This window comes from Biomphalaria glabrata, chromosome 5 (assembly GCF_947242115.1).
Source record: "Biomphalaria glabrata chromosome 5, xgBioGlab47.1, whole genome shotgun sequence".
NCBI lineage: Eukaryota > Metazoa > Mollusca > Gastropoda > Planorbidae > Biomphalaria > Biomphalaria glabrata.
In genome coordinates, this window is record NC_074715.1 from 32,476,610 (window position 1) to 32,502,626 (window position 26,017).

The 26,017-nt window shown below is 33.1% G+C and overlaps 3 protein-coding genes across 5 annotated transcripts in view; 2 read left to right on the forward strand and 1 right to left on the reverse strand.

Moving 5' to 3' along the window:
* The window catches only part of LOC106077623 (putative RNA polymerase II subunit B1 CTD phosphatase RPAP2), a 273,180-nt gene that overhangs the window by 68,570 nt on the left and 178,593 nt on the right, over positions 1–26,017 (forward strand). The window lies entirely within an intron of this gene.
* LOC106076576 (transmembrane protein 68-like) lies at positions 128–11,425 on the reverse strand. Of its 3 annotated transcripts, none has more exons than XM_056030960.1 (9): positions 11,342–11,425; positions 6,990–7,421; positions 5,607–5,774; positions 5,296–5,394; positions 4,663–4,757; positions 3,937–4,000; positions 2,655–2,730; positions 2,376–2,439; positions 128–1,933 (listed from the first exon to the last, which is right to left on the reverse strand). In XM_056030960.1, exons 2-9 carry the CDS (start codon positions 7,249–7,251, stop codon positions 1,838–1,840), a joined length of 924 nt encoding a protein of 307 aa, XP_055886935.1. In that variant the 5' UTR covers positions 7,252–7,421; positions 11,342–11,425; the 3' UTR covers positions 128–1,837. The 3 variants fall into 3 exon arrangements, with proteins under 3 accessions (XP_055886935.1, XP_055886936.1, XP_013092855.1); XM_056030961.1 differs by having other exon boundaries at positions 11,239–11,355; XM_013237401.2 differs by lacking the exon at positions 11,342–11,425 and adding an exon at positions 11,183–11,334.
* On the forward strand, positions 14,997–25,638 carry LOC106076578 (hemagglutinin/proteinase-like). The gene is made up of 14 exons (XM_013237404.2): positions 14,997–15,106; positions 15,437–15,477; positions 16,386–16,528; positions 16,785–16,964; positions 18,567–18,750; positions 19,178–19,260; positions 19,652–19,762; positions 20,131–20,232; positions 22,737–22,844; positions 23,135–23,299; positions 23,646–23,763; positions 24,124–24,256; positions 24,548–24,686; positions 25,333–25,638. The coding sequence occupies exons 2-14, from the start codon at positions 15,450–15,452 to the stop codon at positions 25,453–25,455; spliced, it is 1,617 nt and encodes a 538-aa protein (XP_013092858.2). The 5' UTR covers positions 14,997–15,106; positions 15,437–15,449; the 3' UTR covers positions 25,456–25,638.

Genomic DNA, 26,017 nt, shown 5'->3' on the forward strand with positions numbered 1-26,017 from the left:
AGTTAAATTAATCAGTTTATTTCATTTTCTATTTAAGGAATGAGTATCACAATGAGTTTCTGTTACACTTGTCTACACAAGTCACATAACATCTACACAAATAGAACAATCTGCACAAAACATACCATTTCAGTATAAATCTCACATCAGTTTTTATTGTATCCTGAACTAAAAATGCAACATTTTATATTTTTACTCTCGCAATGTTCCTTTTAAAAAAATCTTGGTTTACAAGGACAAGTTAGAGCTCATGAAGTTATTGTCTATAAATAATGATTCACTATAAGTACAAACAATACAAATGAGATCTTATGTTATGATGCAAATTGTTTTCAAAAATTTTGAGGACAAGTTATAAAAATATTCATTATTGTACATACAGCCAGTACTTTTATTTTAAATATAACTAATCAATAGACATTTTATGTTATGTGATTATCAAAGACTTTGGTATCAGAGTCAGACTAAATATGCACAAAAATGATGCATCTTTTTATTGAAACACATTTTACAACACAGAAAGGTATTAAAACTAATTCTGTTTTAAAATCTTGAAAAATAAGTTTCCTATATTTCAGAAATGAAATGCTCATTGTACAAAAAAGATAACTGACAAAAACTAGCATGTATTTATCTATAAAACAATATTCATAATTTATCTATATATTCTAAGATCAGTTAGAGTTATATTCTCTTGACTTTTGAGCTAACCTATTAAAACAGTTGTGAAGTTCGATATTCAAAACAAATAGCCTAAAATATATCCTTGTTAAATCAATATTATGTGCACATAATTCTATGGGCCATAATTCAAAACTTTTGATCTCAAATATTATAAAAAAATAATTCATAAAATGTCCATAATATGTCAATGTAGACAATATAAAAAGTAAAAAAAAAAAAATTACATTTGAATGACTATTGGGAATTTATTGATAAAACAAATATTAACAACAACAAACCCAAAGATATATGCCTCAAGTATAGAATTACTGGAATTGCATTTTTATCAAAATCACTTGTTATACTTTTGTTTCTTTACCTTATGTACATCCTATAGAATTCAAGACTTGGGTTGTTTTGCTTTAAATTGTCACTATTTCATAACTGTTTCAATTATTTAATGTCTTTAAACTTAGATATTGAATTTGTCTAAATTAAGTTTCTAGTGTAAGAAATTGGTCTACTTCATCAAGTGTTATGACATTTCTTTCTCTTTCTTCAATGTTGAAGCTTCAGTATGCCTTAATTCAACATTTTACAAAACATTAAGAATGAGAAAAGTCCAGATAACTCTTGGTGGACACATTTTCAAGCTGATAGACTAATATGTGGTTCTATACGTCTTACTAGATGTTTTCTAAAAACTCTCATAAAGATATATACAAACATATTTATATGAACTTGACCTATTTGACTGAATTGTAAACAAACAAAAATCTTAATAGATATGCAAGATAAGAATGCTGACAAGGTGAACTTTTATTTTCAAGAATATTGAAAACTTGTGGACCAAACTGTGGTTGGTGGTAAAACAGTGTTGTGTATTTTTGCCAAGCTTAATTTATATGAACTAATTCTTTGTAGTAATTAAGAGATAGCTAAATATATTTTTTCAAATCTTTTTTTTTCTTCAAACTGCTTAAATATATCAGGTTAAAGAAAAATATGTATGATTATCTTCATATTTCTTCTGACAAAAGTAATCTTAAGACAAACAATATTATGGCTTATATAGTTCATTTTTCAACATCTCTATAGGATATTATAGTTTTAATTAATAAATAGACCATAGGCATTTTCAAATCGGGTTTACTTATGAAATAAAAAAACATCTTCATCGAAAAAATGGAAGCCTTTCTAACAAAGCTCGCAGTATACTACCAGGACATTTTTGATGTTTTCTTATCAAAGATTCAATGGCTGCTTTCACCTACAAAAAAATAAAAATGTGAACACAGTCACCAAATGATGAAAATGAACTTTCAGAGCATTAGATCTTAAATATTTACTTCAACTGTGATAAGTCTAATACATTTAATAAAACTTTTTTTTTTTTCTTTTGAAAAAAAAAAGGTTCTTCAGTTATAATTGAAGTTGTTGGAAGAATTACAATACTACTGTAAGTAATTAATTTATGAGCCATTTAAATTTTATTTTAACCATAACATTAATAAAACGTCTAAGTTTTGCATAACAATTTGCTAAATCAGTGTCAGCTTTGTATAACAAATGCTAAATCAGTGTCAGCTTTGTATAAAAAATACTAAATCAGTCTTCAAAATATTTATATCTATTTTAATATCGAACATAAAAGTATTTGGTCCTTTAAATATAGCATTCACAAAAAAGATTTCTTTACAAAAAAAGTTTACCTTTTCTGCTAATTCTTCTGGACTTGTGTTTGGAACTGGTAAAATTGGTTCTCCAAATATAGTTCTGGTGAAACAATGACAAACAAAAAAAGTCAAATTTTTAGTCAAATGATAATAAAATCTTAAATATGACTAAGAAAAAGAAAATCTGTTTAGTGAAAAAAATACAGGTTTTATAAAACTATTTTCTATTTAAAATGTCACTTCAGAAAAAAACAACACTTACTAACTCTGAAACAAATTCTAATAAACAATAGATTATAAATTTGAAACAATTACTTCAATTTTACTGGGAAAAATCCATAAATTGGAACTATCGGTAATCTTGTTCTTTCATATATTCCTCTCAGCCAAGCTGAAAAATGTATGATTGGTAACAATATATAATCTTGTTGTTGTTTTATTAGCAAACAAAATAAAATGTCAACACAATTTTAAAAAAAAACATGGATATGCTGAAGATGCTATTATTTTTTAAGAACATTTGTAAATAACAATTTATGATTGCAATGCAGCTAAAAACAAAAAAGCCATGAAATTTTCTTCACGCTTCAAGCAAGTTAACATATTTCACACTTGTCTGGGCAAAATCCTTTTGAAACTAAACCTACCTAAATTTAGATATATAATCTTATCATTTTAAATCACAGATGTTCCTTTAAAAATGAAGATTAGTGTTCTTTGTGTTAATCTAGTTGTGCATGTTAATTAGAGACTTTTATTTGTTGTCACAGTATATAAGAATTTAAATAGTCGATCTATTCTTAAGGTCCTACAACTAACAACTCAGTCATTCCACATAAATAACAATCCTGAAATATGGATATATATATGTATTCTTAATCCATTCCATTCTCACACTAGAAAACAATATCACTATCAATATATTATATTTATACATTCATCAACTAGATATGAAAAAAAACATGGCCTTTCTTCTATCTTTCATTAGCAAACGACAAACATAGCCTCACTTTCAAAGCTCTGATGACATCATACAAGTCACTATGCTTTACTTTTTATTCTTCTTTCTTGAAATGTCTCTAAGTGTATTGATTTTTATTAATGGTGTTACTCTAGTCAAATGTGAATATTCATCTGCTATAAATCTCACTGCTCTATATTGCCCCTGCTCTAGTTCTTTAAGTTTTCTTTTCTGTTTTCCCAAACAGAGGACACATATTCTAATATTTTCTTTTGACAACCCTTTTTTCATGCTCCACTGTACCTTGAAGGATGACTTTTGACAGTGAGTCTTCTTAAAATATGCAAAACCACATCTTCATGTTTTACTGACAGTAAAAAATTATTGCAAAATTTGGGAATCAGAATATCTTATGACAATGTCTTCTTATAGAAGCTTCTCTTTTATATCATTTTATGTTTAAAGTTACCCTATTAACATTATGATACATTTCTAATAGCATTGTTACATTTTTCTTTTGTAGTGCTAAAAACCTGTCACGTTGGGAAGTCAATGCAGTATAATTGTAGAGAAAATTTCTAGTATTGTGTGCATCTTTTCATGCTAAAAAATGACAGATAGTAAAAAAACTAATACCTCTAGCCCAACCAGGAGTCCTGAAAGCTTCACGTATATTTACAGTAAACATTGGAATAATGGGCTGAAAATATAGACAAAATATTATTACATTTATAGTTGTCAAATTTAAGACTACCATTGTCACTATAGAGTATATGATCACCTAGACAAAAATATATTGTGTATATTTCAACTATATTTTAACACCAGAAACCATCTAAATCATTAAAATCTTTTCTATAAGCTATTTCATTTTATTATTAAAATAAATAAACTTTGATGTAATCTATATATTGAAGAAATTCAACCTTTAGGATTTTAACAAATACTTTTTGCATTTTAAAAATGTTACTAAGAAAATCCTCTCACTAAGTGACTCATTTTCTGTAAGAGCGTAACAAGTGTAAAAGAAAGTTTTGGTTACATTCATTAGCACTGTAATCGAATACAAAATATCATCAAATAACCAAATAAATGTAAAACTTTTAGAAAAATAGTCCTGTCAATGCACTTGATGTTTTTTTTTTATTATACAAGAATGTTTTTGACTTTAATTTGCATTTCTTAATCTAATTTCCAATATAATGGACAAAATTTCCTTCTGCTGTTTTTTGTTAACAGAGTAAATAACTTAGCTCTAGCAGCCATTCATTTCCTACACTCTTCAATAAAAAGCTGTTTATATTTTGGATTAGCACTGCCTACTTCTCCTTCCGTTTTATGAAAAAAAAAAAAAATACTTACAACATTAGCTTGAATAGCAACTTTAGCGAAACCACATCTTTTATTCCAAATTATAGAATAATTTTCATCTCCAAAAAGACCTTCTCTTACACCACCTCAAAAAAAAAGCAAAACAAAAAATAGAAACAAATTTTAATGACACTACAAAAATTTGCAGATATTGATGTGTTGAAAAAATGATTTAAGAAAATACTTTTTTTTCAATTACTTTATTATTGTTCTAACTAGCAACTAATTAGGGAATGAATTTTAGCAAAACGAATAATATTATCAATTTGTATTACAGTTTATTGCAAACATTGGGCTTCAACTGTTCCCTCAACTTCAAAGAGTTATAAATGGGTACTTAGTCTTAAAAAGTAAAGAAAGTTGATAATTATCCAGGCATAAATTTCTTTAAAAAACCAATTCACTCATTTCCTTGCCCTACTAATGATATTAAGGTCTCAAGAGTACATTAACTTTATTATATGCATGTAACTGAGTAAAAAAAACTAAAACTATTGAAGATATAAATATCAAACATATTAAAGAGATTGTTAATCTGGAAGATGAAATAGCAAATGACAAGATCATATAACAATAATATTAAGATGAAAATCAAGAAAATTTTAAAATAAATTATTTATATACCTGGTGAAATAGACAGCAAATGTCCATTTTTCAGAACATCTATGCAACTTGAAACAGTGCCTGGTGTAACATTGAAGACTTCCATCATAGTTTGCCAACCTGCAGAATGTAAACACAATGAACTGTATAATAACAGCTACAAAGTCATGAACATTGCAAAATGCCTCTAGGAAATACATAAATCATTCTAAAGAAACAACCAAACCTGTACATTTATAAAATATATCTCAAAGCAAATTAAAAAAAATAAATGGGAGATGATTAGATCTTACTTTCAACTATATGTGAATGCATTTGGCCTCAATATCTACCTGGAATGTGAAACAGAAACTTATCTCCAACAAGGTGAATCAATCTGTTCTTTTCCAGAATAATTGAAGTTGTTACATAATATAAATCAACAGGTAAGACACCATGGTAGTAAATTATCAGAGCTGGACCTTGATCTGGTATATGCTGTAGGCCTTCCACCTCATACCCTTAATCAGATATTAAACAATAATACAATTGAGAAAACAAATTGGATTGAAAATATTAGTTTTTCAAAATAATCTAACCTGGATAACAGTTAACAAGAGAGCTCAAAAATGTACATGCTCTTCAAACTTGTATGGAAACTATGTGATTATAGTATAAAACTCCTTTGAAAAGTAACATTAAAAGACCAATAATGGAACATGTATTTTTCTTTGTCATAATATCATTGATCTCACCACCACTCAATGTCATAGAATACATTTGTTTTATTAAGACTTTGCTGATTTTTTTAATTGGATGTTTTAAAACATGTAAATGAACAAGAAAAACGAAAAAAATACTTTTTAAAAAAACAAAAGCTTTAACGAAGTGTAGTTATATCAATTAGTTTGGATCAGTCATGTAATTAAATTTGTAACAACAATAAATCTGTGCAATAAGAAATATTTTTATCAATTGTTTATGTTTAGCTCTATTTCATGCTTTTAGCTTTCCAAATACGCTATAATCACTATCACTAATCTGGACTGGTTGGGGGGGGGGTGAGAGCGAGAAAGAAAGGGGCATCATGTATATATATAAGAGAGAGTTTAAAGGGGAAACTAATAAGACTAAAAGGATGGATAGTATTGAGCAAGAGCATTATATGATGCCCGTATTAAACAACAACATTGCCCTTAATAATACTATGATGCTAAGCACAGTGATGTAACTTAAAATAAAATAACCACAAAATAGTACTATTGAAATAACTTAATGTTTGATAAAATCTAAAATAAACGTAAAATAAAGACTCTAGCAACACTCCTCACTCAGTTTGCAATCCGTTACTTTTCAATAATAATGTAAACAATATTAGATTTAGGAAAGTTCTACTGCTGTATGCCTGTGCCTGTCTAACTATAGCATTCTAGTTAGAGATCCCCGGACGTGACAATATGATCAAAGATAGGGTGTCAAAGATATAATGTGTATAAACTTTTTACCAGACAGACAGACAGAATTTATGTAAGCTTTGTAAAAACAACCATACACTGACTATTAAAAGTTTTCCAAAGAATGTATCATAGATACTATTATCTAATAAAAACATTTAACATTAAATATGTTAGATACCCTGTAATGATTATTTTAAAGCCTAAACATACATATATATATATATATATATATATATATATATATATATATATATATATATATATATATTAAATGATTACCATGCCATATTTTTGCCTGAGCTGTCCAGAACACACTTAGTGTTTTCCTTGCACCATCCCAAAAGTCATGGTCATAAGCAGCTTTCAGTTTCATGCGTTGTTTATAAATAAAAAGCATGAGAGCAGAAAGATATAAGAATAGCCCAATAAAGGCTGGCAATAAGAATGTTAATAATATTGGATAAAAGACCCAAAGCACCCATGAAATATAGTCAATATCAAAACTATCCACATAGTGAATAAAATTTGTAATGGTGTCCATGTTGATTCACATATTATCATACATATTATGAACTATTTACATGGAGACAGATTTCTGTTTTAACACAACAAGTCTAGCAGTTAAATCTAAAAGATTTAATTCCATCTATTCATCATTTGATTTGTTGTTATTTTTGACAAAGCTATCAATTTGTATCTTACTGGAACAATCTGAAAAAGATTTTTAAATGAATAATATATTTATAAAGTAATCATTAGAATTGAATCTCAAGTCAAACATGCAGAAACATTTTGTTTTCTTTCCAAAAAAAAGTTAAGAAAGAGATAGACTTGTAAATAGTAAAATATCCATTCCAGTGGATGAGGGTATGCAAGGCTCCTCAAATGCTTCCATCAAAGGTGCTTTTGGGCATAATGGGCATATGCTAGCAAGAAATTACAAATAATTATGTTCTGCTGGACACTTATCCTGCATGGGAGACGACCAGTAAGCGCTATAAATATCAACTCAGGTGCCATTTTGACCTCACTGGCATAGAGGAAAGGAGATGGCAGCAGATCAATGGCTTCTGAAATAGTTGGAGAGCTATCATAAAGGCAGCAGATCAATGGCTTCTGAAATAGTTGGAGAGCTATCATAAAGGCAGCAGATCAATGGCTTCTGAAATAGTTGGAGAGCTATCATAAAGGCAGCAGGACACACATTTGAGATAGAAAGACAGATGCAGAAGGCAAAAAGAAAACTTCAAATACTGCCAGCAGACAGCTTCATCTGTATGATGTGCAAAATGGAAAAATATGCAGGTTGCAACTGTGTTTGCATAGTTATGTGAAACACTGCACTCATCCTTAATCCTCGAAATACAAGACATTGCCACATTGCCATATTTATATAAGGCTACAAGCCTATCAACAGTGCAACAATAAATTTGGTGTCATTAACTATCTTTAAACAATGTAAACTATGTTTTGTAATGTTATTAGATGTATTTGTTTGTATAGATCAAGAATCTAGTCATTTGGAAATTTTGGCATACTGTCTAACTCTAATATAGATTAGGATCTAGAATATATATATACAGTAACCATATCATTTAGAGTCTATAGCTCTAGATCTAGATGTAGAGTCTATAATCTATTCATTATTGAGATGGTAGGTAAATCATTAAAAAATGATCAGGAAGCAGTAGATAGACTATCTATTTAATCTAAAAAATCATTTTCATTGTATAATTTATTATATATATTATGATATTATTTAATAATTATATCTCTATATAATAATAGATCTAATTATTAAGGAGAATCAAGACTATTTTTAAGCATTTCTAATTTAAATTTTAAGAATAAAATAACTAAATAATTCTTATAATAAGACTAAGAATTCAGTAAGTTCAGTAAAAGACCCTGCTGGGTTACTGTTAGATTCTATTATTATACTTAATAACTTATTTTTTAACTTAATTTATTACTAGAAATATCTAGATCAGTGCTTCCCAAATGGCTGAGGCCTGTCTAGTTGTTACACACGCTATTGGAGAACTGCTTTAGATTTGACACTAATTTGAAACTTAACGTGTATACAAAGATCCAACATTAAATAATTTTTGGTTTGTCTGAAGAGTACTGAAAATCTTTTAAAACAATCTATAATTTTTTTTTTCGTTTCCTATTTAATCTATTTTCACAAAACATGATTCTCTTAATAAATTGAAAAAGAAAAAAGACAAAGGTATAGCAACAGGCTAGATATATACCACACTAACTATTAAAATTCAGCTTGTACCAATATCATGCCTGATATTAAGAAGTTATTCTCTTCAAAGACATCAAATTTATTTCTTATTTTATTGTCTTTTATTAGAGTTTAATATAATAGTTTGAAAATGAAAAAAGTAATGCTAAATTTAGATCTATAATAGTTTTTTTGTTTAAAAAAATAGGAATTAATCTTACTTAAAAAAAGAGTTGTCGCTAAATTCTCAGAATGTGGGAAGTGTTCAGTGATTGGCGTTATAGAAAAAGTTTGAGTTTGGGAAACACTGGTCTAGATCACTATTCTAGATGATAGTGTATTAGATCTACTAGATTTAGATTGTAGATACTCATAGATCTTGATATTATTAGAGTTTAGTAAACCTAAGTCCTTATGTTTGTAAATGTTTTGTTTGTTTTACATGTTTCGGATGTTCCTTCAGAGTTGAAGATATTTTACTTCCTAGTCCAAACCTCCCACAGGACGACGGGGATGGGAGCGGGCAGGGTTTGAACCCGGGACCATCGATATATCCAAACGACAGTCCAGCGCACCAACCGCACAACCAGGCAGCCATCCTTATTTTTAAGTTTTAAGTCAAGACTAGGCCTAGGCTCTAGATTCTAGATCATATCAAAGTATGAGATATCATGTTAATATTATGTAGTTGATTATGTAGTCTGTAACTGTAATACAGTTACTGTATTAATTACTAGGCTAGATCTAGAAATTCTAGATTCTTTTTCTAATGATCTGTAAATAATCTTGAAGCCTAGACAGTAAACTAGAAGTAAGTTAAAGTTAAGTCAAGAAGATCATCAGATAGTAATACTAATATAACTAATAGTAATAGTAGTAATACTAGTAATAGATCTAGATCTATTTAATATTTATTATATTTAGTCGACAATTTTACTTATTTAGATTTTAGATCTAGATCTATAGTAGTTTATTTATTTCGGACATTACATGAATTCGGACATTCGCTGTTTTTTGTGGTCATTAAATAATTATTTTAATATTTATTATAAAACTAGCGCGCTGTATAATAAGCGTGTCCATTTTCCAATGATTCTGACCCAATTTCCTTCCATTCAGCTGTCTTTTTATGTAAGAAAAACGAATTTCAAATTTGTTAGTCAGGTTGTTGTTTTTTCCTATGTTACCCGGATGACTTTACCTCTTCCTAGAGTTAAGACTATATTTTTTGATTGGCTAAGTCTATACTAATGAGCCTGGCAATATTTATTCTGTTTTTGGAGCTAATTTATTTGATTCATAAGCCAAGTTTTCTAATTCCATACCAAAAAAAAATGAATACGGTGTCCGAATTAAATTACGATTTTCTTACCAAAATTTATTTCGGACAGCCAGTTTTGGACATCAATAAAAATGATCTTATATTATATTTGTTCGTTTGTTGTTGTTTTTTTCAATAGAGAATAAATGGGCAAATGTTTGGAGTGAGCTTGGTACATTGAATGAAGTTAAATGCTTAGATCTAGACCTACTAGATAGATCTAGATTTATATAGAGAGAATATAGAGGATTCAGTTAGGCAAGAATGGCTATCGTAACCTATAGGGGCCTACTATACTACAAAAGATCATCTGTATTAGAAATTTATTAAATTAATAAACAAAAAAAAAAACACAAACATTCAACACACATCTAATCATGCAAACCCCAAACATTCAACACACATAAAATAAACAAACATAAAATAAGTCTAAAAGTCGGTGCAGAAATCACTATTCCAGTGACCTAATTTTGGTAGAATAAGTGTGTTCATATTTTAATTTTTTGTGTTCGTATTTATGCATAGTTTGAAAACATCGTAATGATTTCATGTGAGGGGCTATGCCTGGGAATCTTAAAATTTAGTTAATGTTAATATAGAATTAAAATCTGAGTTTATTGATGCCTAAATATAGAGACTGTCCGAAATAAATTATGGTGTCCGGAATCAAATAATGTGGGTCAAATGTGTCCGATTTAAATGAAAACACACAGCCTCTTTGACCTTAAATATAATAACAAATATAGGTTTGGGGAACAAATATAAGTAGTCATCCTTATTCTCCTTTAACTAAAGAAGATTTTGATACGTCATTTTCTTTTCTATGTCAAACCATTGTAAAATAATGCGCTGTCAAAGTCAAACTTTCAAATTTGGGCCTATAGGTGTCCGAATAGCATAAACTACTATAGTTACTGAAATGGATCTTCAATCTTGAGAATCTAGACTAGATCTATTTTGTTTCTCTTTACTTTTAGATTTAGTCTAGATCTATATCATTTTATATATATTTGGATCTAGTCTAGATCTACTATAGATAGTCTAAGTCATTAGATTGGTAGATTCTAGACTGACTAGAATTGACTAGAATTGATTAGATAGATCTACTCAGATAGTAATCAAAGATTGTGTTGTTATGTAAAAGGGAGTCTACTCAAAAAAATGTTAAAAATAAAATATATTCATAGGGAATTCGTGCAGAAATATAGCCAATGGATATTCATCCTCGAGTAGACATTTTATATTATTGAAAATTTTTCGTTAGAGCCGTTTTCAAGATCAGTGTTCAGGTTTCTCCCTTCCCCCTACAGAATACAGATATTGGGTCCGACGAAACTATTATCACTGAGAGAAGAATGCGTAAAGGCGTGCAACTGAGTCTAAACCAGTAATCTTCAGATAGGAGGGACTTAATATAACCTATAGTATAATAATAGTATATTAACCCTGGCTGGCTACCCACTCTAGGAGAAAGAAAACTCTAAATCCAAACATCTGCTGCCATATTATGCGGCTATACGCAAACAACGAAATGACTTCAGGAGTGTATCCTGTGGACAAAAATAGGAGCCCGTTATCCTTAGGCAGCTTGCAGCACAGGGCAACACCCTCGTAGAACATGCGACGCCGCTGATCCCTAACAGTAAAGGCACCTGGCTTTTCTTTGGAGACACTAGTTGTGTGGAGAGGGGAACTTCTGTCTGGGCGACATCATTTCGACCAGAGCTCATTCCCAGGCTTTCATTTCATTTATAAGCGATAACCACTTAGAAATTATATTCACCATATTATTCCATATTTTGAGAAGCCCCAAAAAAATGAAGTAAATACGACAAAACGGATTTATTATCAATGTTCAAGAAATAACATTTTTAAATGAAGTGAAGTTTCATCTTCTGAACCCCCTTTTTTTTCGCGAAAGACCTTCGTACTAAAATCGAATCAAATGATTCTTTTCAATTACACAATTCATGCGTCTTCATTAAAGCGAGTGAAGTATCCTCGCTCTATTGATGTCTTTTAGGTAACAATGAACAGGCCGCAAACAGGTGAGCGAACGTACCATTTTGGTATGGATGGGCGTGTCTAATAAAAGTTTTTTGAATCAATGGTTAAAACAGTGTTTTGTTTTTTAAATCGAATATTGATTTTTGAGACAAGTAAATTTTACTGATGCTCCACATAGGAATGGTCATTAAGGGGAGATAGAACAAAAATCTTTGTCTTTTTTATTGGGCAGCGTTTAATCCACATAAGAGTCTCTTTCCATGCGAAACAGCAGGGAATTCTATCCAGGGATTTTTAAAGACACGGAAACTACTCAGACCCATCACTCAAATAGAATTTTTAGGGAAAATTAATTAACTGGACACTCTACGTTAAAAAATAACTATGGAACTTTTCTTTGTTATAGACCTACATTTGATGCTGCAAAGGTATGTTTGAACAATTAAAATGAAGTCAACTCTTTGTTCTAGACTTTGTCCTTTGGCCGGTCATTTTCTCTCCATTGAATTTTCTGAAATGATTTTTGTTCCAGGACATCCCCTGTCATCATCGCCATCGTCTGGTTACTGTGTTACACATGAAAACTTCTGGACAAAAGTATTGACGTGTATGCATGGGCGTAGCTAGGGGGGGGTTCTTGGGGTTCAACCCCCCCCCCCGAAAAGAAATCCCCCCTGCGGGGGGGGGGGGACGGAATTAAGTGACTGATTTTTGCTTTCATTTTGTTTATTTTAGGTGAGATTTTAATATTAAATCATCACTTACCACAGCACAGCCGAGGCAGTTTTGAGTTAAAAACCCTCTAAAAGGGGTTTTGAGTTTAAATCCCCCTACTAGGGGGTTTTGAGATTAAAAAAAAACCCTATCAGGGGGTTTTGAGATACAAATCCCTCTACCAGGGGGCTTTGAGTTTAAAACCCCCTACAGGGGGTTTTGAATTTTAAACCCCCTACCAGAGGTTTTTGCAGTTAAATATATATAAAACAAAACAAAAAAAAAATGCAAACAACAATCCCCAAATTACAAAAGCACAGTTGAGGAAGATTTTGATTTTAAAACCCCCTCCAAAATTTACGATAAACCCCATCTTCAATATAAAAAAAGCAAATTACACTCAAAATTCTGTGAGCGTAGCCAAAGGGGTTTTGAGTTTAAACCCCCCCTCCTCCAGTTGGGGTTTGAAGCTAAAAAGTACCTCTTCAATATAAAAAAAAAAGCAAATTACACACTATAAAATTTATGAGCGTAGCCAAAGGGGTTTTGAGTTTAAATCTCCCTCCTCCAGATGGCTTTTTCTTTAAAGTTTAAAACCCCTCCAGATGGTTTTGAGTTTAAAATTCCCCTACAGAGCGTTTAGAGTTGAAAACCTCTCTCTTCAATATTATTTTAAAGCAAACTACAGTCACCAAATTCTATGATCGTAGCTAAATGGGGTTTTGAATTAAAAACGAAACAAAAAAAAAAACTCCAGAGATTTCTTAGTTTAAAACCCCTCAACAGATGATTTGACGAAAAAACTTTCCTTTTCGATATAAAATCTAAAGTGAAATACAGGCATGTAATTTCAAGAGCGTAGTCAAGAAAGGTTAAAAATTTCTACCAGTGGCTTGGGCTCCATTAATAAAGTGTGAATAGTCTTCTGCCGAAATTGAAAATCATTAAATGTATCTCAACAAAGATGGCTAAGACAGATTTTAGGAGTCAGTCATAGAGATCGGGTCTAAATCAAAGAAATCATAAGCCGAACTGGGAGTCGAATCCTTAGTAAGGTTGTGCATGAGGTTTTGCGGGACATGTTCTCACAAACAATGAATTACGCAAAATAAGAGTTGCGGAAACAGCTTGCCGGAAAATGCGCCAAACGGTGCGCGAGGGTCTAAGTCAGTAAGAATAGCACATAAGTTTTTGAAATAAAACTTTTTAATAGCAATATAATGTACTGTAGATACCTCAGAATATGCATTTTGTTGGCTTTCAATACCAGAAATAGTGCTCGGAGGCGGGGCTTCGCCCCGCGATTGGGGAGCGCTGCGAACTCCCCCAGACCCCCTTGCTAGCAAGGGCGGGGAGTCTACAATAAACAATAAACGTCTTCCGAAAGGGTCAGAATGTAATAAAGATTAATTATGTACACACACACACACACATATATATATAAATATTTTGTTTCGCGGGGGGGGGGGGGTCGGGGGGGATTCCCCCCCCCCCCAAACCCTCCCCGAAAAAAAATCCTGGCTACGCCCATGCGTGTATGCCTTAAGTTGTTTGATGGCCAGTATTGAGTTACTGTGTTACACATGAAATCTTCTGGACAAAAGTATTGGCGTGTATGCCTGAAGTTGTTTGATGGCCAGTATTAGGTTACTGTGTTACACATGAAATCTTCTGGACAAAAGTATTGACGTGTATGACGTGTATGCCTTAAGTTGTTTGATGGCCAGTATTGGGTTACTGACTCAATGAAAGTTTGTCGAATTGTTTGATCACACAGACCATAACGTATGGCTTCATAAATACTAACCTGCCCAAAGAGGATCAAAACCTTCTCGATAGATTTCGCTAATTCTAAATGCATAAACAGTATTACATAATGAGTGAGATCTGTATTTATTGCTTTGTTTGTTCAGATTTAGTCAGACCTCCTTTTCTCCTGGGCGTCATAGTAATGTCTTCTGCTTAGATCTTAAGACAATAAAATGATTGACAAGGTCTTCGCCTCGTCTTATACACAAAAGTAGAAACTTTGGTAGCATATGGTCTGAACGTTTAGACTATAAATAGTCCCACGACTTCATGCTGACCCATGTGATAGTTTCATCCTCTTGGAATAATGTAAGTTTCACTTCGTTAGTATTCTAGAATGTTAAAAAAAATGTATTTTGTTGTTCTTTTTTTTTTTTTGTACGTTTTTATTTATTTTTTTTTTTTGGTCATCTTTTAGTTTTTTTCTAAATTAAAATTTTCTGTTCTCTAATAAAACTAGAATGTATCTTTTCTTTATTTTCATTCTTCTTCTTTCTCTCTCTCTCTCTCTCTCTCTCTCTCTCTCTCTCTCCCTCTACTTTCAACTCTCCCTCTCTATCTCTTTCAGTGCTTTTTTTAAAAATCCATTGTACTGTTGTTAATTCGTTTAATCTCTAGATATCTATTTTGTTCTTCCAGAGTTCCCACAAAAATGACGTTGAAACTATTTCTAGTCTTAGGTACGTTCCTTTTTTTTTTAATCCATTGACATAAGTTTATAAACACACACACACATCACAGAGATACACAGTCACAAGTCACTCGCCAATTTGAAATTATGTTTTAATGGAGGAGATACAAAAAAACATTTCACTGATTATATTGTAACAGTGTTACATGAAGTGACTGTATTGTAACAGTGTTACATGAAGTGACTGTATTGTAACAGTGTTACATGAAGTGACTGTATTGTAACAGTGTTACATGAAGTGACTGTATTGTAACAGTGTTACATGAAGTGACTGTATTGTAACAGTGTTACATGAAGTGACTGTATTGTAACAGTGTTACATGAAGTGACTGTATTGTAACAGTGTTACATGAAATGACTGTATTGTAACAGTGTTACATGAAGTGACTGTTTTGTAACAATATTATCTGAATGAGTTCTTAACATAGTCTTTATAATCTTCTCTCTCTAGATCCACATAAATATAATATCCTTGTTGTATGATTCCTTTTTTTTTAAATGACATTTGCTTCATTTTGTTGTGCAGTGATTATCTCGAAGTGAATTTGTAGATAAAACAATAAATATAAATCAAGTTGATTTTCTCTCTGCACTGCATAATAGCTTACCTCACCCTATACAAATATTACAAGGAATACAGTTTGATTGCTACTTGATTTCTTCACGAATTGAATTCCACCAATCAAAATGTTCTAGTCACGTTTTTGTAGAAAGTTCATAAGTCCACGTTTATCTCGTGAAAAGTCCATAGACATCCCAGTAGAAACAGATTTCATTAAAAACGTAGCTCTTTATTCACATCAACTGTTTTTCAGACATTATTGACACACGTTTTTTATTGGAAAACTAAAACAATCAGTCCTGTTACGTTGATGGTATTTTTTTTTCACTTTGCAGGTCTTCTAGGAGGGGTCCTATCCCTTCAATCAATCAAAGACACTCCGAGGACCAAAAGTTTGAGATATTCCATTTCAGGCAGCATAAGCAACTTACAGTCTCTAGCCCAGGCTGTTGGACTTCCTTCTTATTTCTCTCTGCAGGTGATAATTATCTTTATCATTTATTTTTGTTCACAACTACTATTGATGATCTTGGCTTACATGTTAGTAGACATCCGATATATTTTCCTTGTTTTTACATGAAATATCGGGCCTACTCTTAAATCAGACCAATCATCTAGGATACAAATTACAAATTTCCTAAATTAACAAGATTATGCTGATAGTTCGAATGGTAATTTGTATAAAGCTAAATGAATCAACCAAATTCTTGACACGCTTGTTTGATTCTTTGAAGGTAACTCATGAACGTGAAATGCGAGATGGCAATGTAAAAACTCGACTCCAGTTGACCTATAACGGCCTCCCTGTGCGTAATTACGCACTTCGAGCAACCAGAAACTCAAATGGAAACTTTGTTGGTGAAGTCAGAGGCTACTACCCAAACATCAGTCCAGCTCTTGACACTTCCGCTTCCGTAAGTAGTTCGATAACTCCACATGATACACGAATGTCATTGCAGGGGCATCAGTGAAAACATTGCGCGGGGGGAAAGTTTGGAGGAAAGGATCGGGTGGATAGTAGTTTCAGTTCTGCAAAGGAGTTTACTGACATAGCGTATGAGGGCTGGTAGACAAACAAAAGAATAGATTCATAGAAAGTAGTTTGAAATCATTCAATATTATTTTTTGTCTTCAACTAATTCTTTTGACTGAGCATTTTCATGGTTTATGGAAATAAACTACGAACATTTGTTCTATTAGGGATTTTCCTAATAACTTTAAACACTGTAATATCCTCTTTGTTTAGTTTTTTAAATTCTTGTTTTAAGTTTCGTTTTCCATTCTTGAAACAACAAAATACAAAGACATAGAAAAAGAAACGAAACGATATAGAGAAATGGGGGGGGGGCGCATAAGTTAACCTAAGAAAAAAAAACAACGTACAAACATGATATAAGGAGATTTGGGAGAGATTTTTAAATTAATTCTTAAGCCAAACAATGTCAAAGACATTATATTGAAAGATTACTGGTGCCGACTAAAAAAAAATAAAAATTACGCTTAGAAATGGAATATTACAGAGCTAAAATGTGCTAAAAAAGTATAATAATATTTGTGACAATACATAGCTTATCTGAAAAGATCAATAGAGAATCGGAGCGTAGTGTGTCCTCATTACCACTAACAAGGATTTCTCTCAGAAGACATGCGTAGACCGTGAGCTCTTCATCCCTAGTCCTGTCTGAACACTATCAGAAATTGGCATCCACCGTGCCTTCAAATGTCCAATAGTTTTGAACAATCATTATAATGTGAATTCACGCTTGTCTATGTTAATATAAAAAAGGTTGATTTTATTTGTTGGCTTACTTCAAAAATACAAACTTTTATTTATCCTTCTATACGTCTATATCTGTATAATGCAGTCGTGACATTGGACTTTTTCTTTGTGCATTAAGAACGTCGAGTCCCACGTTATAAAATACAGACTTATATTGTTTCTTGGGTGGCATTTGGTTTAAAGTTGGAGCACCCTGTTGATCAAGCGTCTGTAAGAGCCCAGTCATGGCACACATACCCCACAGACACTATAATAACATAGTAAAGACATGAACATTAAATATAGACACTCTTTTGTTGTGTATTATATATAACTCTCTTTTTTTGGCACTATAGATGTCACTCTTTTGCTATGTACTATATATAACCCGCTTTTGCTGTGCACTATAGATGTCATTCTTTTGTTTTTCGCTCTGTATAACTCTCTTTTGTTGTGTATTGTAATTACTTAAGTGAGGCAACTCAACGAGGCACATATATCTTTATTTACACGACATCACAAGTTCATAAAACATCATCTTTCTTAGGCACAGTCTTTTCACTTCGGCTCTCAACTTGGGCGGAAATCGTTCTCCTCTCTTTCTAATGTTGACATCCTTCTCAGTCTAGTTTATCACAGTGCGCACCTTCTAGCTTAGATGGCGGTGCGCATGGCAGAGTTATAACAGTATTATAGATTCCACTCTTATGTTGTGCACTATAGATGTCACTCGTTTGTTCTTCCCTCTATATGTCAGGTGAATGATCAGCAACTGAAGAAAGCCACCGCCCAGTATGTCAAAGACAGAACCATAAGACAGGACGTCGGCGAGATCAAGGCCAATGACATTGACGATTTCACAACCCAAAAACAGATTTACATCAACCCATCCACAGGCGCCGCCTCTGTAGTTTACTTCTGTAAAGGCTTTATCACTATACGTAAGTAGCCTACGCTATTCATTTCTCTCAATGTAAGGTCTCATACTAAAAAATAGTAACTGCATACTTTAGACCGTTTCAGTACCACAATACACACACACAGAGACACAGAAACACACACAGAGACACACTCAAACAGACTGACAATAATTCACATTTATTACACCCACAGATTACAGATCTCATTCTTTTCAACGTCATTTCTTGCACACATTGTTAGTGGGAATATTGACACAGTCTGATACAATTAATATTTAGTTTCATTAAATACAAATCCTTTAAATCTCACACAGAGAAGCTCTTTATGTGTGCATGTGTGCAATGTAACTCGTATAACGCACGAGCTTATTTATTATCTATTATCTGCTTAAGAATTAGAGCAGTATCTTAATGTATTTTTACTTTGAGTTCCCTTTGTATTGTACAGCTACTTTCTTCCGTAATCCCAAAGTCTTGTATGATATCGCTTCTGGACAAATTATCTCAGGAAGTATCTTGGTTAGATTCGCAGTAAGTAAGACACTATGTTGTAGTCTATTGTCTAAAGTTATTTTATTTTATCTGTGATGTAATAGATTCTTTTAAATCATCGATATCTTCGAAGTTCACATGATAAAATGTAATAAATTATAGTTTTTATATTGCGTTACTTTCATGCTTATAACATGCCCTGAGCGCTATGGACAATCTCATTTGTGGACCAGTTGGAGGGGGGGGGGTTAAGGACAATATAACATTTTTAGTAACATTTTGTGCGTAAGAGCCACTCAATAAAGATTTTCTATGTAAGTTCTATACTTTATTCCTATTAAGTCTTATTTTGGTTTTTAGTGTCTGTGAATAAAGTTGTTCGACATCCATATAAATTCATTTAAACTAATGTTTGTCTTACTCTCTCCAGAGTTCTGAGAGCGATGAGAGTGGTGAAGTGAATAAACGAAACTCGTGTCCCAATGTACAAGGAGGTAATGAGAAACTGGGAGTCTTTAATTATGGCAGTGGAAGCAACGAGGTAAGCCAATGACAAAGTGTTGTTTTTAAACTATGTAGCATGATGGGATATCTTGACCATGCTCCTATTACATCTCGTTCTGTCTCCATACTACAGTCATACAATCTGTTTATACGTAAACTTTGTTTTTAATAACATTACTTAGAAAACGTAAATCAATAATAGCCTACTTGTCCTAATTAAATTTTAGGATTAGATCTTTGTGCTTTGTCTTTGTCTAACTAGTCTAGTGACTCTATTCTACTCTGGTCCAGTCTTGTCTAGTCCAGTCCAGTCTTGACTAGTCCAGTCTATCAAACTGTAACAACCCTCCCAACCCTGTACTCATACTAATACATGCCCATCTCTAACTCTCGCTCTGTGACCAGATATGTCTGGACGTACAAAGAGATGGAGATAAGTGTACATTAGCGGGAGATAACTTTGTCGTCCTGTCTCTGGATAACAGCTATGATAAAAAGAAAGCCAAGGTAAGTGTGTTACTCTTTCCTCGAACCATGGCAATAAATAGATATATGGAGCCGTAGCGGCCTTAGGGGGTGGCAACCAGACCAGTTCTCATCAACTAGGACTTGTTGCTCCATATTTTGAAAGTCTTTCCATTCATTTCTATGATACCAATTACCATAATGTGAGATCTTAGCATGACATTTTTGGTTTCTAAGTACCACTTATGACCTGTTGATTCTAAGGTGGCTATCAATGTTAAACATTTTACTTGGCATAAAAACAACAACACGTAACCGGAAGCAAGCAATCAAAATCGTTTATTTCGTAGATAAAATGTCATATAGTATTGTTATGTCGCATTACAGTATAAAAAGAATTGGTAGGCCTACGTATACAGTAAACTGTTACTTTAGTCTGACATAGAGACAAATGGACGAGGGTGTGTGAGAAGGATTCCTTGTTCGGTACTGTGACCTAGCTCGTATTTTACCTGCTAATGTGCTATACAGTTATTTCAGCCAATCATCATCTAGAAAATTTAACGATGACGTATTCATTTCTCCCACCCCCCTTTTCCAATAGACTACTGTGAATATACATTGGGTGGCCGTGTAAAAACCCGTGTTTCAGTGTAAGAGGATGTATTTTTTTCATTAAAAAGTTGTATCTGCGAAAGTCAATTGACCACTGTACACTTTGTTCTTATACCAAAGACTAAAGACAGTATTTTCTTATTCTAGTACGTTGTTTAGCACGAGAGCTACCGAAGGCCAATGATCAAACGAAAGCTGCTGCGACTGGAGACATCTTGGCAATAAAGTTCAGCAGCTCGAGGTTTTTGTGCATTAAAATGTAACATTTCGTAAAATGTTTCGGATGTTCCTTCGGAGTTGAAGATAATCTACATCCTAGTCCAAATCTCCCGCAGGACGACGGGGGATGGGAGCGGGGAGGATATAAACCCGGGACCTTTGAGACGACCGAACAACAGTCCGGCGCACATACCGCACGACCAGGCAGCCATCCATACTTATGTGTCAGCGTGATTGGATTAAACTCTGAGAAGTTCCCCTTTCAGACCAGTCTTCATCTAGATTCGAACACAGGACTCCAGGTTCGAAAGGCAAGCGCTTAACCACCCAATGGTAGCGCTATGGATAACTAAATGCTAGAATAAATTATAAAAGAAAAAATGTATTCGCGCGCATTCATTGCTCAGTTTTTATACTTGGTTGAGAATAGTCGAGATGCTGGACAAATTCGACCGAGCCATGCAAGAACGTTTTCGACTAATTCAGAACGCCGAGGCTCACGCCCAGAACCTCAGATATAGAATTTAACTAAATGAGGTCATGTACCTGATGGCCTTTTTTCTCGTTAGCCTTGACTGCACACTTGATGTTTGCCACAAAGAGCAGATGACTTTTAGGCTACATAGCGTTTTGGGGACGTATCAAATCCAGAAGTTAATGTGGAGAGCACTTTGAGTTTATGTAGTTAAAAGGCCAGTACTTACGTACGGTAGAATGTATTGTAACAAAATAAGGCTTATAGCGTTAGAGGCGGACGATCCTGTTAGCGTGACATGGTACGATATATATAGTCTACCCTTACGGCTCAGGGCCCCGCATATGACATTAACCCAGGGCCCCGCGCACTTCTAAGGCCGCCCCTGATATGGAGACATGATAATACTGTAAAGGAAAACAGAATAACTAATTATATTGATAAATGGAGAATCATACACACACACACAAGCGCATGCACGCACGCACATACTCACACACACACAAAACGGTCCTTGTTTCTTTCATTGGACTTTGAATTGTAAAAAGAACGATTTTTTTTTTTACGAAACTAGTTCAATTTTAATTATATTTATTTATATATAATAATTATTTGCTTTGGAATCTGTGTATGTTAACTCTTGTATCAATTAGGTAACTCTTCTATCTATAAGGTAAATCAATGTAAGTTTAAACAAAAATGTTGTAAACGGTCACAATGTCTTAAGACATGAAACAATGGGTTGTGAGTGATCTTTGTCCTGTGATAATCATAGTCAACTTTACCGATTTTTTTAAAATGAAAGTAAACATCTAGTTGAAGCACAGAGTTACTAAATTATTTCATTTCTCACTAGAGTCGCTTTTATTTAGGACGTTAACATATTGAAGGCGCTTTTATTAATTCTCATTTGTAAGATTTTCGCGCTGCCTTAAGCCGCTTAGAAACACAATTCCGTTGGACTAATATCTCGAATTAGAACTTTCTAATTGAACTTGAGGCCTCCCGCTGTCAACTATGAGGTTTATGCTACAGCTACACTGGCTACACACCCTTACCTATTGGAGTAATAAAAGTTCACATCAATGAAAGCGTTTAGTTTCCTTTCATCATTGCTAAAATAATGTTAGCTCTACGTCTGACAAGAAACAGTTCTTCATAGTTCATGTCTTCACCTTGACCCACATAAATACTTCGTATTTGAAATTCTCATTAATGTCCATTAATTTAACCACAGACTGTGAGTTTCAAATGTAACAAAGGACCCAACGACAGCATCAATGGAGCCAAATCACCTTCTGTGGATGCTTTCTACGCTGCCCAGTCAGTGTTCCGTCTGCTCAATGTAAGTAGGATTCCCAATGTCCAAAGTAGGCAAATAGAATCATTCAAAAATAAATTATTCGTTTTTCTTTATGTTCTCAGACTACAATGACTTGAACTCCAGCTCAAAGCTCAAGTCAAATGAAAATAAATAATAACACATTATGACAAATAAAGTCAAACTGACTTTGCTGAATTTTATTTTTTGTACAATAGTTCAAGACCTAACCGATGAAAAAGTATATCAAATGTTCTAATGTTTTATTTTAGTTTGTACTTAATGTTGGATGATCTCTATATATTGCCTTACAGAGCTACAAAGCCAACCCTCTGGTCAATAGAGAACCTTTGTCTATCTACGTCCATTACGGTGAAAACTTTGACAACTCTTTCAGTAACGGCAAAGATGTTTTCTTGGGAGACGGCTCTGAGCTTCTTTTCCCAGCTCCTTCAGGGCCAGATGTGGTTGCTCATGAGGTAAGCATGACTGCTTGGTAATCCTAGTCACAGAACTAAGTCATCGTAGATTAAAATAAGCAGTACTAGTTTCAGCAATCAAGAAAACATGTAGACACCATAAAAATAAAGGAGTTATTACCTCAGCTTTTGCTATGTCCTTGCAGTCAAGTTTGTTGTAAAGAGAAGGTTGTGAGTATAAAATTGACAAGGAATAATCGGGCTAGAATCTATGATTCATTGTGTTTTAAATCTATCACAATAAATGATATTTGAATATACACCTTTAAGACATGTGCAAAGGTAAAATGTTTATCTTAATCATAGGATGACCATATTTAAAAATAAACATTACTTTTTTTTCAAGATCGGACATGCCGTTTCTGCTGCATATGGTAAACTACAGCTGGGCCCTGAGTCACACACAGTGGATGAAGCATTTGCAGATATCACTGCATTGGTATTGATGAGATCTATTGGGCTTGGTAAGTTGTACTGACTATTGAAATGCCTCGCTAGTTGCTTTAATTTAACAACATTTTTCCTTCTACCTGTTACTGCACCTAGTATGATGGTCTTTGCAAGATATGACTGTATCATCTGGTCCATCAATGCTAATGATTGCTAAATACTTGGCTCTGATGCGGGTAGCTTAGATCCGTTTTATACGTATATAAATGCCCCAAGATTTAATAGATACAAACATTAATTCTGCATATAAAAAAATTTGGAGCTCATGACATACTGCACTCTTCCATAATCATCAGACTGGAAAACATAATACAATTCAATGTACTAGCATTTGTCTAGTTATAACTTCTAATGTGATTGTTTTCTACCTTCAGCATCCGAGAATGATTGGTTGATTGGAGCAACGATTACAAAACAAGCAGGAGAAAGTTTAAGAGACTTGCAAAATCCTTCAAATGATGACTTCTACATCGACAACACCAAATATTTAGGAGCCATCACAGCACCGTAAGTTGGTGGAGGGGGCAAGTAGGGGTGACCGTCTAGGCCCCCAGTGACTAGATGAAGTCAAAAAGACCAAAATTATGTTAAAAGTATACTAAGAATAAAACCTCTTTAAGTGATTGTACTGGTCTCTAGTTAGATCTAATAACTCTTTAATGGCTACTGGACTTACAATATTCTAAATAAAGAAACAGTGCTGAGTTATTTTCAACAATTATTTTTTTACCAAATCCCTCCAGCTCAAACTTTATTATTTCAATTATTTGTTTCATTAACTTCTGTTATTTTCTTCAGTGGCCAAGCGTCAGGCATAATTAGCAAAGCTTTCTACAATGCTCTTCAGCCAGTGGTCAGCGCTGGACAAACTAAAAAAATTGCTTACAGAGATCTTTACGAGAGTTTCCTACAAGCCAACATCATTGAATGGAACGAGGTAACTAGTTTTCGTCTCATCTGATTGCCAGGTGGTTGCAGTCTATTAAGATTTAAAGTCAAATTGAAAACATAAACTTGTTGTTTTTTTTCTTTACTGAAGTATCAATCAGCCACCTCATCATTAGTGCCTAATCTTTTATGGCCTGGAGACCAGATCAATGTCCGTCACGTGCCTCATCTCCATATAATATCATAGAGTTCCAAGTGGTGTCAATGGAATTGAATATCTTTATCTATCAGTAGGAGGGCCCAACAGCATTACGTCAAGAGCCGAATATGAGCCGCGGGCCTTAGTTTGGGCATCACTGTTACAAATGATATTTTAAACATTTTTTAACAAAGCGTATATTACCTCGTTCCGTCTGTCTGATTCACATTTTGTACACATTTTTTTCTCCCTCTTCCCATTCTTGGATCAGTTGCATTTTGGACACTTAATCTTAGTCCATGATAATAGATGAAGCAAAAAATAAACACAACACAATAGATTAGTTAATAAATTAGGGGTAATTATATTTTGTTTTATATTTAAAAATGGAGCTTAGCCTTGCACTATTGAGAAATGTAACAACGGCTTTTTGCGGTTCTTCCCCTTAGATAAGTTTTTTTTTTGACGTTACACATCGTGTCTTTTCCGTTTCCAGGACTCCTTCCTAGCTGATGCAGCCGTTGGGGTGGTGAACGCTGCTGGAGATCTCGGATTAGATACTGGAATCATCATAGCAGCATTCGAAGCTGTGGGTGTAAATGTCCGAGATTTCTTGTAAATTCTAACCCTGTTTACCCGAACAAAACGTATTCAGAATTCAGCTGATATTATTTGAATGTTTTGTACATAAACTGATTGTATACCATGTAGAATACTTTTGTATCTGTATTTGTATGTAAACATCTTCACATGTATTTGAATTCTAATGTCTGCAATATTAAATTTTTCAAAGCATTTATAAGATTTTATTTTGTATGTAAATACTCTTACTTTATCATCTTGAAAAGAAAAACAACCGACATAACAATCCTGCTTGCTTTATTAATATCAACGTACAAAGAGACCTTTATAAAAAGATGACACACAGTACTGAGTAGGAAATTATTTAAATTCAACTGTTGTGCCCCTGGCGAATAAGTGGCAATAAAAAAAAACTAAGTTACTAATTGTGAGTGACTGAGCAGCTCCAGACGTTCAAAATCTGTAATAAAACTACACTGATCAGTTCTGCAATTTCATGAATTCCTTTAACTACAATGGCCAGGCAAATAGACTTTTAGGGCCTCGAAACGCCATTCACTATAGTAAAAAAAAAATTCCCCTTTCAGACCTTGTGAACT